Below are 16824 nucleotides of genomic sequence, written 5' to 3'. Positions count from 1 at the left end.
TTGTCCTTACTCCACATCAGATCCCGATCTCTACACACACCAGCCTTGGTTTTCCAGGAAAGGAAAGCTGAGTGCACAGGCTGGAAGGGAGACAGTATGTACTCCAGGCATTCTCCATCCAGCAGCTCTGCTCAGGGCTGCAAAATGCTTCCTACAGCCTAGATTTAGCACAAGTGAAGTGTATGGCCCAGTGTGCCAGGAGGGATGCAAGCAGTGTAGCTAGATATGGTGTCCAGCTTCCAGTGACTCCCACTTCTGCCTGAGCTTCTGGATCGTGTATTAAGATATTTGAAGCTAGATGCTAGGATGTGCTATAGTAGCTGGCAGCACTGGTGTGTGTGAATTGCGCAGCATTAAAATGGACTGTGATCTGATTTACGCAGGGCATAGATAAAGCAGAACACCTAATTATTAGAATTTGTTCTTTGCTTTCTCGCTGCTTAGTGTGTGTCTTGTTCCAGGTTTGATAATGCTAGTAGAGATGCCTGATGCAGTAGTTCCCCTTAAAGGGGACTTGCTTGTTCTCAGATGCTGATACTCAAACGTCCTCTGTGTCTATTTGCCTGCTTTTGGTTTTATTAGCAAAGAAGTAGCAGCAATGAGGAAAAAAGTTGTTCCGGGCTTTTCTGTTAGATTTGAAAGAAAAAGCAGAAAATCTTAACAAACCCGGACTTGTCAAAATGCGAGTGTAACATGGTTCTTCTAGTTCAGCTGGTTTGGCACTACAGATCAGTTTTTGCATATTTAGCATAGATCACTGTATTTCCCTGTTGCCTTTAACTTGTCATTAGAAAGCCCTTTGTGGACTCACAGTTGGAAAACCAGATTGGAACTAGGAGAGCAGTCAGGCTGATCATACGGTCTTTTCCCTTCCGTTTCAATTGCTTCTTGCTTGTATGTTTTGTATATCTGTTTTTAGCTCTGCATGGTCTGTGTGATGGGCACTATCCCTTCACACTGGGGGGGACTGTCCCTTCTTCCCCTCCTTTGCGTTTCAGTAAGCAGCCATTTAAAGTGGCTATGTTCTTCAGGGTTTTACCCTCTCCCTCCCCCTGCCCTTTACTTACCGTAAGTGCTTAGTTGCCTGTTGTTTGGGAGGGAAGACTTTTTATTTGTTCATGCGTGAATTTCTAAGAAAATGGGATTGACACTGATGGAAGGCGGAGGCCTTTGAAAGACATTTTCAATATTTAGGTCTTTAACCCAGTGATGTCTCCCCACATGGGCTGTTTATTTTGGGTTCTCTAAAGTGCAATGTATGGACTGAAAGCTTTGAAACGTTGCGTTTATGCGATGACATGGTGCGTATGCTGTAGAAGATAATTTTTTGCCTCTCATTCCCCAGATAAATTCAATACGTATGTGACCCTGAAAGTGCAAAATGTGAAGAGCACAACAGTAGCAGTGCGAGGGGACCAGCCATGCTGGGAACAGGATTTCATGTTGTAAGTACGGTGTTGCATGGCAGTGAGGTGCTTGTGCACGAATCTTTCCACAGCATTGACGTTTATAGGAAGCTCCTTAGCATATTGTATGAACTGGAGTACTTATGCAGGCAAAGTGCGCAAACCTGTTGACACCCTAAATCATTTGATTTTCTATTTTACGCAGTAGCTTGTGCTCAAGGAGATGTGGGCTGGGAGATTGATCCCGACTGATGGAATGGTGGGAGCAGCCTGTGTTCTGTAAGGGTCCCGGGTTGCCTGGATTCCTGCTCTTGGATCCTGTGTGTCAGGGCGCAGTGAGGGCTGGCTGCCCCATCTACGATGGGGATCCGGGAGCCGAGCGTGATACCGCGGCCGGCTCTTAGTTATGGGAATGACATGGTGTCCATCTCATGGAGTCAAAGCTAATGCTGCTGTTTTTCCGTGGGTCTGAGGTGTTTGCATAGTCTCTGTAGCAAGACACCCACATGGTGCTTTGTGAGTGCACTCCCCCCGTACGGCAGCAGTTGGTCGTCCTCTCCCCAGAGCGTCCTCGCCCAGAAGCTTCTGTCTCTGGGCGAGGAGCTCACCTGGTTTGGTACAGGGCAGAGTGCTGCTATCCTAGCTGTGCTCCCATGTCCCTTATTTTGTAGCCCTCATCTCCTTTTGGAGTGGCATATGGGAGTGTGCTCCTCTTGCAAGGAGAGTTGGGAGCCCGTCTTCAGTGTCTGGTGAAACATCAATTGCATGATCATCTCAGCTCGGCACTTTCTGTTCAGACCAGGGCTGTGGCTGACATTAGGGTAAACCACGCAGCTCTGAGGTAATCCCGCTAAGGGAGGCTGGGGCAGGGAGTTGTACCCATCTGCCAAATCCCATGCTAGTACCCAGGCTATTAACTCATTCTTCCTGTGCTTTGGCTTGGACTTGCGGGCAGGAACTAGCTTTAAACCCAGCCAGCTACTGCGAAGGTGACTCAGGAGCGACTGAAGAACGACGGGTTTATTTTGGATGACCACGTTTGCCACCATCCCCGTCGCCCCTGGGACTGCTCTCCCCTTGCAGCTGGGAGCTTAGCTAACATGCTGTAAGGTCACTGTGCCACTCCGTAATTAGTTGCTAAGGGATATAAAAGCAGCATATTAGCTAAACTACCTCACCCTGCTCTTCTCTGCTTTTACCCAGGCAACAGCACAGTTATTGTGATGTTTTTGTAGCACGTGGCAGCCAGTGTGTTTTGCTTGATCCTGTGTACATTAAACTGGCCCAGGAGAACTAACACTGATATTCCAATGCAACTGTTTACTGGTTTGCTCTTCTTTCTGGAGCTGGAAAAGGTTTTTGAACGTAGTATTTTTTTCCCTGAGGGGAAAAAAAAGGGAGCTTTTTACTGTCTGTGTTTGTGTTTACCTCCTTTATAAGGCATGGTAGAAAAATACACTGCAAGCAAGAAAACACTTTCTGTGTGTGAATGTTGGTTTTGCTTCTGAACTCCTTGTCAGAAGTAACATTTCAGAATTTGAGGCTCTGGGGATGTTTGAGATTTGCTTATCTACCAGACCAGTAGAGCACTTTAACGTCTTCTTTGGGAACATCCTCTAATTTTGAAGAAGCTTTGAAATGAGTGCGTGTTTACAAGCAAGCACCTCTTTAGTGAAAATACAAACTATGATGTTTAAAACACGATAATTAAAGCGGTGCTGAAGTTGTTAGAAATGTCTTTCATTTAAATTTTGTGTGTGTGGAATGGGAAAGACATTAAATTCAAATCTCAGCTCTTTTGTTTTTTGAAGCTATTCTGCCTCTCACCAGAAGGTGGAGAAACGGAGACATAGTCAAAGCAATCAAAGCCACCGTCCTGAAAATCTTTCTTTCCTAGCTGGTGACCTCTCCTGTGAAGCTCTGGACAGAAGCCCCATGGGTGTCTTACAGCCAGAGTCTTGCTCTGGTTGCTCTAGGTTGAAGCAGAGACCGTGGTTTTACAGTATGGCTGAGCCAATCTAATGAATCTTCCCTTCCTTCCCCCTCTGGCCTCACAGAGGTCCAGCCAACAGAAAAAATCACTTGTTTGTGTTGGTGTTGCAGGTTTATCTGAGCAGTGAGATAAATGTCATCTCCCCAGGAGGGAAGCAGTAGGACAGTGCCGCAGTGAAGGTGCGAGTGGCTAGTTGTTAGCTTGCCTCAAGCCACATTATGTAGCCATATCCAAACGGAGAGGGCTGGAGACTCAGCTTCAAGATGTTAACAGTAAACTCATAACAAGACTGTGTGTTAGCTTAATTGTAAACTCACCGAAGTACTGGGCGCTCCTGACCTCAGTTTCTGTGTCCTAAAACAAGAACAGAGGCGCTTGGATTTAAAATAGGTGTTGAAGTGTTTTGCTGTAGCTGTAGGGTTTGTCTTGAACCTTGCAGATACAAAGTACTCTTTTCGAGTATGAGATGTCTCTGAGACAAAGCCCGATTAGATGCTGGAATTTGCAGCAGTCCTTTTTTTTGGCCATGATGACAGTCTATAGAAATTAGCAATTAACGGGCTTTTAACCTCCTGTGATAAACTTAACGTGCATGCCTTACGTTGCTGGACCAAAGCACAACGGGTAGCAGCTCTTTGTGTCTGAAATACCTAATTTTGGAGATTAGCAGCTGTACAAAGGATAGTTCTGGACTCGAACCAGAAGAGGCAACAGCCTTGCTACATAAGTGCAAGACAATTGTGTATCAACAGAAAGCTCCGGAGCCTTCTGTTCTTTATCATTTCTCCCAATATTCAGACTGTGCCTGTGTTACACTGTTCTTGAGTAGGTATATTATAAACCACCATGAAAGAGAGAGATAAATGGCATGGAGCAATGGGAAGAAATGAATTTGAGGTGTATTCTTTGGTCACTGAGAGGAAAGACAAACACAAAAACCTTCTGACAAATATTTCCAGGAACATAGCACTCGAAGGTTGTGTGCTTGTGTTGCCATGTGCTGCCAGAGACTCGCATGGCTCAAAGTCTTGCAGTGCCGTGCAGAGGAACAAGCTAGTGCAGGATCAGAAGCAGTGCAACTCAGCACTGAGCAACAGGTAGTGCTGCTAATGCAGTTATGCTGTATTTGGGACTGTTACTCTTGACGTATGGCAGCTCTGTTCACAGATGCATATTGGCATGTTTGAGTCTGCCAGAGCATGCTCGTGTTGCTGTGTTGCTGAGGGAAAGGAGATACCAATTTGTTAGAAGTGGGGATGGCTGATGACAGAGAACAGCTTGCCTCTAAGTTTCAGTCCAAAACTTACTTCTATCTCCTGTGTATTTAGCAGCTGAGATGAGTTTCCAGCTCTGGCAGCCCATGAGTTAGTTCAGGGTCCTATTTTGCAATCTTTCTGCAGTTAAACTGTGAGAAATCGGCCATTAGAAATGAGTGTTCCCTATGTGTGCGAGACACCTTGGCTGCACACATTCCTTCCAAAAGCCCTCTGTAGGTTGATTAAGCTGTGTGGAAGGAGTTCACTGGTGTGATCACAGTGGTAATGCAGAATCTCAAGCAGAGCTGGATTGTCCTCTGCTTTTTCCTCACCTATGCTGCCTTTTCTTTTTTTTTCTTGCAGTGAGATCAGTCGCCTGGACCTGGGCCTAATTGTTGAAGTATGGAACAAAGGACTGATCTGGGACACCCTGGTCGGGACCGTGTGGATTGCTCTGAAGGCCATTCGCCAAGCTGACGAGGTTAAGTTGACACACCAGTTCTCCTGTGGTTGCACCAGTACTGATAGTTAATGTATTACAAATCTAGCCTGGTGCAGCTCGGGACTGTGCTTCTCAGAAGAACTTCAACTTGCAAAGCTTGGGACTAGAAGGAGGCTGCCAACATGAGATAATTGAACTTAAATAGGTGCCTGTGGTCTCGTTGCACTCATATGAACTCAAAAAACAGGGCTTAATGTGTTAAGGAACGTGTATATTTGGCAAGTGTCTGAAGTCTCAGGCCCCGACCCCTTAGTTTGATGCTCAACTTTTTTTTTTTTTTTTTTAAGTCCCTATTAAAGAGAGAGGGCATTGTAGTTGTCCCAGTAACAGACAAGCTGACTTTTAAGGTAGGCCTAGGACGTGTCTACATCATTTTCCTGCAACCGCTGAGTGCAATGTTAGAGGGTGCCTAGCGATGTTCCTATTTAAAAAAAATTAGGGAATGGGATGCACTCGTATCTGTAACTCCTGTAACTGCTGTATTTGGCATTCCTTGCAGCTGATCAGAGCATACTTGATTCTTTTACCTCAAATCCAGTGCACTTGTTTAAAATAATATTCAATTTGGTTTTGGAGCAGGGAGAGGGAATTTATAATAGAAATGAAAGGAAAAGGTTGGGGATGCCCAGCAGTGTGACAGTAAGATCTAGACGATGCTGAATCCCTCTGACTGTCCAGGCACTCCTTGGTGTCTGCCTTTGAGGACTTCACTTCTCACGGGAACCGCAAATGTAATAGTTCTGCTTTGAAGTATATGCCTTCAGGATTTGTGAAACCAAGGCTGCCAGCATGTGCTAAGTGGATGTCTGTAGACGGTAAAACCGGGTGTCACATCTTGACAATGTTGTGGGGCTCCTATCCTAGCAAACGTGTGAGAATTACTGCAAAAACACTTGCCAGACCTGAAACTTCCTTTGTGGCTTGTAATTCACAGGAAGGGCCAGGGGAGTGGTCTACACTGGAAGCAGAGGTTGTAATGAAACGTGATGAAATCTGTGGAACCAAAAACCCGACTCCTCATAAAATTTTGCTGGATACAAGATTTGAGTTACCTTTTGGTGAGTGAATTTTGATAACTTACCTAGGATACTGATGCTGGAGAGAAAGTGTTTGGGAGCGATTTGAGCCTTATAATCAAGTTGTGTTCATTCACAATTCAGGCAAAATAGTTCAGCGCAGATCAACGCTGGTGACCGCTCCTTGACTGGCTCCTTTCTTACTTAAAAAGTCAGAATAAATAGGCAAGATTTGAAGGTCTCCGAGTGGTTGAATGTTTAGAAACTAGTAATATTTATTTCAGGATTGTGCAGTCAAACATTTTGTGTCCAAGCAGGGAACGTTCACTTCTTTGTATCTATACATGTTTGGTTCTAGAAGAGTCCAAGTCCGTTATTAGAGCTATTTTGAATGAGCTGTATGCAGTAGGTGCACTTGCTTTCTGCCAGAAGCAGGCAGCTTAGTTCGTGAAGTATTAAGGCCCAATGTTTTTGAACATTCTCATTAACAGAACGTATAAATAACTCAGTGTCATAGGAATAATTGCTTGTCTTGGGAGTTACTTGCGGTTGAAAAGGACAGAATGTGGAAAAGGTAATTGGAGCAAAGCTGTCTCAAGTAAAGGTGTTTTTAATAAAATTAAAAATGAAAAAAAAAAAAAGGAAAGTTGAGGGGAAGGAAGGAAGGATTTAGCCACAATGCATCCAAGGCTTATATAGCTTCTCTTTCCAGCTCTTCACTAATGCACAGGAGCTAGAACAGAGATGGTATTTGGGAGGGTTGTGTGCTTTTTTTCTGCTTTGGGTGTTGAAGTGTTTCAAAGTTGTCTGTCATTGCAAGACTCATCTCTCCTCTTCTGCCTGTTGCTTGTTTTCTGCAGCTAAGCTCCTGGCAGTGTGAGTGATGTTGCATCATGATCTAAGCACTGATGGAGTATTTGTGCACCCTCTGGCATTTGGCCAGGAATTGTCAGGATTGGCCATCTGCTGTGGAAAAAAGTTAGGTCATCCATTAGTCTCACACCCTCCTTGGTGTAAGGAAGGATGCGGGCTTTGGCCCTGCAGCACTAAAATCGATGTAAATTGTATCTTGTGTTATGAGAGCTACACCAGATGTACTGTTTTGAGTGCACAGAAGAGTCAGCTGGATAGTGCACATTTGACTGAATGCAGTGTTTTATAGAAGTAACAGGCACTACTGTTTGACTACAGTCCTGCATGTAAAGGAGGAAAGGTATCCAACATCTTAAGTTGTCTAATGTTGTTGTGGAGCTATCCTTCTTCCTCATGAAAACTCCCTTGATGATTTACTGTTGTCACACTGTCAGTGGGAAGTTTGTTACTGAAGTTGCCTGTTATATAGGGAGAGGAGCAGCTCACTTTATTTCCTTGTGGAAAGAAAAATTGCTTCTGTGGGGAAAATGTTCAGGCTGTCGAGAAGGAGAGAAGACAGCACACGTAGCTAAAGGCAAGGCTTATAGCCACTCTGTTCTCATTTAAGTTCATCTTGACACCGTTGCTTGTAAATCATCTCTGCTTTAAAAGAACATGAAGTTGTGATCTCTCTCTCTCTCTCTCTCTCTCTCTCTCTGTATTCAGAAAATATCTGAAAGAGAATTCAGTTTCTTCTGCAATTCATGTTTTAGACTACGTTGCAGTCTGTGAACTATGCTTAATAGAAATCATCTGTGTTTTGCGTCTAGGAAAACAGACTCCCTGCAAAACACTATGTGTTAGAACAGTCTGGATTTAACAAATGAAAAATTTCATGTAATTTGTTTTCTCCCTGCTCCTCCCCTCGAAACATAAGACTGTTGTTTTTTAACCACTATTTTAGAATATATTACATTATACAAGACCATAGCATGTGCAGAAGACTGAGAACATTAAATGGATAACAAGCGTTTTACGACTTTTCTGTTTTTGATTTAACACAGTTGATCATATAAAATAAATCTATTACTTCTTCCTTTGCTTATTGTGCCAAATCGTGAAATCATAGGTACTCCACACTTAACTGCCTCTCAGAGGTCTGAGACAATGTCTAATATATTATATGAGGCTTCAAAGGAAACCTTTAGGATGCAAATTAATTTTCAGTGGATTATAGATTTAATAAGAAAACTCTAGAGGGAGGTCTGCTGCACTGAAATAAATTTAGTTTGGAGTGTGGAAAGTTATCCCTTTGTCCAGGGTTTTATAATGTCCAGGGAAATATGGGAATATTAGTTGGCTGTTTCGAGGCTTCTGCAGCTTTTCACTTGAAGAGTGCTGCTCGATTTCTTGGATTCTCTCCCTTCTTAGTTTGCCCTGCCGCAGGAGGGTCAGAAGCAGGTTGAAAAGGTGGAGGTGCCAAGAGTGTGGAAGATTAATCTTAGGAAGGTAGCCTCTACCCACATCACCTTCTCAAGCCGTGCTTCTCTTCCTGTGGTGACTGAATGTCTGCTGCCTCCACCTCTCGGGAGGAGGAGGAGGAGGAGGGGCCCTAGGAGACAGTTTGGGAGTCTTGGAGGGATGCATGGAGATTGCTCAGCAAATCCACTGGGAGAGAGGCAGGGGCAGTGCTGTGAGCTGAGCTATGTCCCTCTAGGCTGAGGGCAGCAGCATGACCTCTTCATGCCCCACTTGTTAAGCCTGTGTTGCCTTATCAGCTGGGAATAGCTGCTCTGAACCTGCACAGAGAACTGAATGGATCTTTGGTCTGCTGTGGAAGTTCTTATGTCTGCAGTTCTGTCACTGTAGACGTAGCCTTTTAATAACAGCATGTTTGCAATGGTACTTAGGAACATTGTGTATCATGTTTTGTTTCCCAGGTGAAGATCTCCTGGATATTGTAGAAGCACAAGACCAGGAGTGATACCTGTGTGCTCGTATACAGCTTGTGCTGCTTTCCGAGTCTGGTAAAATGTGTCTACCTCGAGTAGCAGCTTTACGAAAACAGAGTGTTCTTCTGTTGGGGTGTACTTTTGTACTTTTTCTATCGCTTCTGGCTGCTCTGTTTGTTAGGTTAGATGATGCATGTGGATGCAGTACCCCAGGCTGCTCAATCTATACATTTAAAATGTTTCATTGTGTTTAGGTGGTACTTGAGAAGTTTGTAAGGAAGTATAAGAGAAAATAAATTTCAAAACCCCAAAAGCTGATGAAGTCCTTGGTATGAAACATGATTGTATTTCCAGATTCTTGGATTCTTGATTCTTTGTACTATATTTATCCCAGATTAGTTTGCTGTTCCTACTTCTACCTAATATGTTTGGGATTCTTCCTCCCTGGTATGTCAAGTTTCAAGTTTCCCACACTTTCTTCTGCTTCTCTGGAGACTGGCAACAGCTAAAAGCTGGAAGAAATGCATAGCATGCTGGTGCTGTTATTGGTAGTACATGATGCAGGCAACCAAGAGATCCCCCACCCCACCCCTGCCATGAACTGTTTTAAAAGCAGTTAGCAATTTGGAGTAGGGAAGCAACCGTCTTCTGGAAGAGGCTGGTGAGGACTGCTGTAGTCTCTGCTCCTGGTGATATAATCAGATATGATCTTTCCAGTGGTCATCCAGGAGTTACGCTTTGCTAATACTTACACTCCTGATGGGACCAGGAACATCTGTAAGATCCTCACTCTAGCTTTTGTATATCCACATTGCATGTTCTGGATGCAGGTCTTGCTTTGTGTTCACTGGTGCTGTGAGCATGGTGTTGGCTGTGGTGTGTAGGGGAGAGAGATCTGTGGACCCTTCTGCGCTAAGCACGTGTGTGTGATGGAGCGCAGTGCTGGGGACCAGGCTCTCGCCTAAATGTTGGCTGCCAGCCCTGTGTTCTTAAATGTTTGGTCTCTCGGAAACAGTGACTGAAAATCCTCTTCTCTGAAAATGGAGAAAAGCGTGAGCTTTAGTGAGAGTTAGTGAGAGTTTGATATTAACCCTTACAGTGCAAAGCATTTTTGTGCTTAATAGTTGTTTAAAAATGATAATAAACTGCTTTCTTGATGGGAAGAAGTGGTTGTTGTCTAAGACAGACTAGAGCAGCTTTGGTTACTGATCAAATCTGATTCTTTTCAGAAATAAGACAGGAGACAGCTTTTCTTCTTGCTTGTTTTAGAAACTTTGAGAAGACAGCCCAAGAATCAGTCTTGCCATTGTTGTCCTGAGATGTAGTGAATGTGTGCTGGCTCCTCTCCAAGACGCTGCTTTTCAAGTGTAAAATTTTACTGTTAAAATGCAACTTTTCTCTGTTCCCCTGTTTAGAAGTGCAGTGGCTGTGTACAAGTCTCTCGCATGGTGGAGTACTTAATGCTTTTGGCTCCCAAACTATAGCAGTTTGTGTCTATGCCAGTCTGTTTCTAGCAGATAAATGGAGTGAGCGTGCTGATCTGCATCCAGCCATCAGGTGGAGTGAGCGTGCTGATCTGCATCCAGCCATCAGGTGGAGTAAATGTGCTTTGTTGTTTTATTGTCTTGGGAACCGTACAGAAAGAGAAGTGTGCAAAGGCATCTCGGTGAGAACTTGTAAGGACTCCCATACCTCTGGAAAGAGAAGAAATTGGGGTTGGGAACTAAGGAAGAGAGGAAGCGAGGGTGGTTAATTCTTTCTTTTACTTCCATCGCTTACTCTTGCCTGTGTGCAGCTGAGGTATATGCCCCAGCCCAGGACTTGCTACTTGGGAAAAGCTCAGGTGGCACCAGATGGTGTGCAAGGAGTACAGTGAAGAGCTCTGGATCAGCCTCGTGGTAGAGAAGAGCTGTGTTGCAAGCAAGGTTGTTGCAAGCTAGAGATCTCTAAGAGAGAATACTGGTGTATTTAAATATCCAAGGGAGTCTGACTGTGGGAGAAATGGTCTGTACAGACACAGGAAGTTCTCTTCAACTTCCTTCCCCAGCCCGATTAGTCTCTATAATGGAGTGCCCTTACTTCTTGGTGGTGCAGTATATGCTGGTGTTAGGGCCCTGAGGGCGATAATAAGCCTTAATGGCATTGAGTAGCCTCACCTGGGGCCTCCACCACTCGCATCCTTGCCCTGAGCCCAGGAGCACCATTTCAGCTCAGCCTGTGGCCTTCTGTCCCTGCCTAAACTATGTTGGAGGTGTACTGATCTGCAGCTCGGCCCCAGCCATGCCCATGCCTGGCCTTGGGCCCTGCGGATCCAGACCTGCATCCACAAGCTGATTTCCCAGCTTGACTCTGGACCTGCCTTGTTACCCTGGACCTGCTTGGCAATCACTGGACGTGACCCTGACCTGTGGACTGACTTCCTGGCGTGACATTGGACCTGCCGCGTTGCCGTGAACTTAACCTCGTGATCTGGACTCTTGGTCAAACCTGGCCGTGATCTCTGGATCTGCCCAGCTCGCCTTGCTCTGGTACAGTAAGCCTGGGCCCTGGCTGGTGAGGTATCAAGCTCAGGTCCTGGCTTCCCTCTCTTAGGGAGCAACTGGCCCTTGCTGCACCCTGACACCGACAGCCCAGAGCGATGCGGAAGAGTTCCAGCTTTCAATGTTTGGCTGAAGGCGGCAATAGAAACAAGGAGGGTAAAGCGGTCAACCTTTTCATGTTAGTGTCAAACTAAGAAGTCCAAAAAGCTAATTAATAGATTTGCCCATCTTCTCGTTGTTCTTGTTCAGCAATTTTGTTTCACTGTCATATGGCCTTCCTGTCTTGTTTACCAAGCGTGATGTCAGCAGAGTCCTTGACTGACATCAGATGGTCTCTGTTTGGACTAGTTCAGCTTCTTGTCTTGTAAGCAAAAGTTAATGTAGCAGAGTAACTTGGACTTGTAATCAAAGCTCTGTATTGGTGCAGGAGTTGGCTAGTGGATGTGCCTCGTAAGCAGTCAGTCTGTGATTTCTGTGCTAGGAGTTTGGTTTCTCTGTGCTCCAAAGCAGCAGCTTAAACAAAACAGCTGGCTGAGGCCAGACACAAATGGATGATAAAATTAAATATTTCCAAGATGCATTCTCAAAAAATCAAGAACTCTGGTTTGTTGGGCATCTGTTCTTCTGAGAAGGTAGCTTCACTCAAATTCGTAGGCTGGTTACTTAATGTTTAAGGTTTGCTGTGCAGTACCTGTACTGCCATTAGCATTGCTGACAAGAGTTTCTCCAAGATTGAAAAGATGCCCTTAAAAACTCAAAGTCTAGATCATAGAAATACTCTATTTCTGACTTGCACAAAAAGCTGTTTCTGTAGAGCAGTAGTGATCCTGTACTAAAAATCTGATACCTCTGTTTATGAAACTGGTGCCTTGGATACAGGAGATTAAAAACAAATCCAAGAGATGCACAGTGCTCTTTGTTGTCTGGGCATTTAGATGAACTCTGATCTATGGGTAAGCTTTAAAGCCTGCTCTGAGACCGCTACAATTTCTGCAGTGTTGATGATATCACTTCCTCCCTCCTGGATCTCATTGGGATAGATTTTGGGCTAGGAGGGTTTATTCCTCAGTTTATTAATAATTCTTTAGCTTTTAGAGATGTGGTGGCTTCCAAGGGCAAAATTCCTTAGCTTTGCTCTAATATTTGCATTGTTTCAGATCGTCATTGGAGTTTCTTGTCCCTCCTTAATTGCATTAGGTCCTATGCTGATGGCACTTCAGTTAAGTGAGGTCCTCTTTGTTAATCAGTTATGTCCAGATTTCCTTCAGATATCATCCTTAATTGGTGCAGAGCTCACCTAAGAAATCTAGCTATGTATTTTTGATCCACAGCCTGATGATCATAAGCATGTATGTTTTTCTGCACTTCCCGTAATTGTGGAAGACTGTCTTGTGTTTCTCCTACCTTGTTTTCTAATAGCATGTGACAACAAAGCAACATGCTGTACATCAGAAAGAGTAACTGACTGTGTGTATTATAGTTAAAATATATTACCTCACTGATCTCCCCTCCAGAAAGGGGAAACGGCCTGTCCTTTTTCTGCTTAGTGCAGGTTTTCAAGACCCAGGTACTAAATTCCCAGTTCCCTAAAACTTTCTCAAGTGAGGCTTGTTTTATCCCCCTTGCCTGGACAAGGCTTACTGCGCAAAAATTCAATGGTGTTTATTTTGCAGAAGTGTAGACATTCAAACATGTATAGTCTAGGGAAATACCTCCTTCTGCAACTTGAAATTCCATGAAATTTGGAAATGTTCCTTGTTCGCGTTGAAAGCTGTTCATGTTCTCAAATAGTGGCCAGTGGTTTATCCAGATGTTTTTTGGGTCACGGGCTTCAAAAAGATGATGGTTTATGTAGCTGAGAGAAGTGTCAAACAGATGCCCTCTCTGGGGATAAGAAGAAAGTAATACTCAGTAAACAGCTACCCTCCAGAAAAAAAAAGAATTAGTTCTCATTATTTCTCTCAGGAGCTAGAATGGATGTAACTTTTGGAAGTACATTTTCATCAGGAAACTACCCCGGCATACTTCTCCTGTTCTTGCTGATGTACAGCTTAGCATGTTGAGGACATATTTGTGTGGTACAGTTCATTGCAGCAAAACAAACTTGTTAGGTGTAAACATCTTGGCACCTGAGAAAGTTAAGAGTTGTAGGAGTTGGGAAAACCAGCTAAATTCATATGAGCACTTACCCACATTTGTCAGTCCTGGGGACGGTCAGGTTGGCAGGGTTGGTCTTGTGTAGCCAGAGCAGTCCCTGCATCTGCCGCTACCATCCCGTGCGAGTGCTGAAGTTTCTCCCTGTGTTTAAGCAGTTGTACAGGCCATGAATAGGCAAATTTCAAAATAGTCGATGCCCTGCTGGAGGCAGGACTGACTGACTGCTCTAGTATCAGGAGGGTGGTACTGAAGGTTGGCTGTTCGTTTTTTACTCCAGATATTTGAGAAAATAAATCCTAAATAATTTACAGTTAAATAATTTACGTTAAGTCTGCTGGGTTGGAAGCCTGACTGATGCTGTGCTTTCAGTATCTTGGGCCTCTGGTGCTGTGCATCACTTGCTCTGTTCCTTAAGCACAGTTCATATCTGACTTGCCTCGTGTTAAGCTCTCCGCAGCAGTTTGTCTGCACCTTCAAAGGTGGCCGCGGAGAAGTGATGTTTTCTGAGTGGCAGAATTCGTTGTTCCCTTCAAAGCATTAGGTCGTGATGTTATTTCGAAGTGTGAAATAGAAAATAGTTACCAAGAAAGATGGTAATACTTGCTACTTGCTGTTAGCAGTTAACTTGGTAAATCTTCTGGAAGGTGAAAGGGTGGCTGCAGCTCATTTCACAATGAAGCTGCATTGCAGTATAAAAATAGGAATATGCTTTCATTGAATGTGACTGTGTCTGTAACTCTGTTCATTACCTCATCATATCTGCCTTATCACCTGCAAAGGAAAACAAGAGCCTGTTTCTTGTCTGATGCTTCATTTGGGTCACTTCAGGTACATAGGTGAGCTGTGCTATCCAAAAGGAGTCCTTGTTCTTTGGAGGTTATGAAGGCCTCTAGAAGAAGCTCTTGATCTTGTTATGTGTTGTCAAGTACATAGCAAGCCATTATTAAGCGGCACCTCATAAAGCTAATACTCGAATTAAACATGCACCACTTTGTCTCCCCTTTCCTACTTTTGTGTGGTATATATTTGGTTGATCAGCTTTAAACAAGAAAGTAATGTTTGCTCTGAAGACCTTGAAATGTGTTCCTATTTAGAATGTTTATTTTTTCATCTGAGTGCTGGTATAAGGCCATTTTATTTACTTCAAAATTAAGTGTGTTTTTTTGGTGTGATCTTGGAATACTCTTGCTGTTTTAGTGCTGCTGGTGATAAATGCAAACTTGCCTGGTCAATAAGATGGTGTGACTCTGATTCTTTTCCTATAGATATCCCTGAAGAAGAAGCCAGATACTGGACCAGAAAATTAGAACAAATAAACTCACTGGGAGATGATGAGGTAAATATCCGAACTGAAAGATAAATGTAGGAATATAGCCCTGAATGTCCTTTAGCTTGCTTATATTTTTGGTATTGAATTCCCGTGGTTAAGGTAACTACTGAATGTTCTGCCACTGCTACAAGTCTTCCACAAGCTGTTTTCAAGACTGTTTTCTTAAGTGTAATGTTGGTGTTAATCAGAGAAATATTTTTCCATATCCTGGAAGCGCTCAAATAGAACTGTTTTATTGATGCATGTACGCTCAAAGTAAAGGTAACATTATGGCTTACCTTTTGGGAGGATGAAGCAACTTTTGACAATCTGTAATTGGCTGTCTTCGTTCATGAAATCAAGTCAAAAAGGATGTTTTAGAGTTAACTTCTTCTGGGAAGGAGACAAAAACAGTTACTGAATCTCTCCTGGAAAGGAGACGTTACTGGAAGGAAAGCTTTTGACCTCATCAAACTGTTAATGGTTCAGGTTATAAACGTTGTATTGTAATACCTGCTACCTATGGCTTTGCTTTCCTGGATTTTCTTATGTGTACATAGGTAAACAGCTGTACACTAAAAATTATGATTTTTATTAGAGAGCCTGGAACACTAGTATTATTAAAACCTTTCTTTACATTTCGTACTACTGTACTGTCTGATGAATTTCAAAATCGGATCTGACCTACTAGTTCCTGCGATCGAAGTTTTGCATTTCTTACCTCTCATGTAGCAATGCTAACACCAGCGAGTAGGAACGTGGTGCTTGCTTAAACTCTGATAGGTCTCTTTCCTTAGCAAGATACCCTGCAAAAGGTGCTATCAGTGACTTCAGGAGCTTGTTCGGGGATTTGTCACCTTGTCCGTTCCTTATTTCAGTCACTGGATTTGCTGTGCAGGTGGAGAAAACTAAGGTGGGTTTTTCTTTTTGATGAGGATGGGTCAATATTTAGGTGAATTAAAAAATAATTGCTCAAGGGCAACCTCTCCTGCCTTCACAGAAGTTTGAGAACCTCCTGGATTTGATGAAAAGCTCATTCAGTGGTTTGGCTTGTCAGTGATACTACTGCCATGCCTCCCTGCGCCTGTGGGCTGTAGCAGAAGTCTGTGCCAGGTACTTCAGTGGAGCGTAGATGCCCTCTAGTGCTTCACTGAAGCTGTACGTGGTGAAAAATGTCCTGAGCTTTGTGAGGCTCCCCTTTCCTTGGAGTGCCATCTGTCTGCATGTTAAGTGCATTCTGTTCCCGAATAATAACAACAAATTCATGTCACTTTATTTGCAGTCTAATTTATAATGGATGTTCACTTTTACCTGTAAGAACATAAAAAAAAATGTAAGAGCAGCTGTGTAGGGCCTGACCCAAGGCTCATCTAGTGCCACATCTGATAGTGACCCGGAGAAGCAGGTAACAGGGCAAGCGTGCAGGGGCACCTTCCTTGCGTATTCTCTGACTCTGCAGCCACTTGTAGTTCAGGAACTTCTCAAGCCCGAGGCAGTAACTTTGTGTTTAAGAGCACTTGAAGGATTTTTCTTCAGCGACTGTCAGTTGGCTTTTGAACCCAACTAAGCCTGTTATGTTGTAGCAAGGAATTCAGCAACTTCATTATGCGTGGCCTGAAGAAATACTTTGTTTGCTCTGAACAAAGAAACCTTTCCTTATGAAACCAGCTGGATGCAGGTTTATTTGGGGAAATCGAATGACTGATCTGCCTTTGTTTACCCTGTGCCCCTCAGAGCTCTACAGCCCCCTCTCCTCCTGGCTGGCTTTCAGGCTGCGGATTCCTAGTCAGTATAGTGGCATTTCATACAGGACAGCTTTGTGCCTTTATCTTTTCTGTTCT

General features: G+C 43.8%; 1 protein-coding gene across 2 annotated transcripts in view; it reads left to right on the top strand.

The window, feature by feature from the left end:
• The window catches only part of LOC138064576 (protein unc-13 homolog B-like), a 217775-nt gene that overhangs the window by 27723 nt on the left and 173228 nt on the right, over positions 1-16824 (top strand). For both annotated transcript variants that reach the window (XM_068927825.1, XM_068927824.1), the window contains exons 3-6: positions 1346-1445; positions 5019-5136; positions 6092-6215; positions 14940-15010. In XM_068927825.1, coding sequence (XP_068783926.1) covers positions 1346-1445; positions 5019-5136; positions 6092-6215; positions 14940-15010 — 413 coding nt within the window. The remainder of the gene's footprint in view (positions 1-1345; positions 1446-5018; positions 5137-6091; positions 6216-14939; positions 15011-16824) is intronic.

Source organism: Struthio camelus, chromosome Z, assembly GCF_040807025.1.
Source record: "Struthio camelus isolate bStrCam1 chromosome Z, bStrCam1.hap1, whole genome shotgun sequence".
NCBI classification, from domain to species: Eukaryota; Metazoa; Chordata; class Aves; order Struthioniformes; family Struthionidae; genus Struthio; species Struthio camelus.
This window is presented reverse-complemented; position numbering and strand designations above follow the sequence as displayed.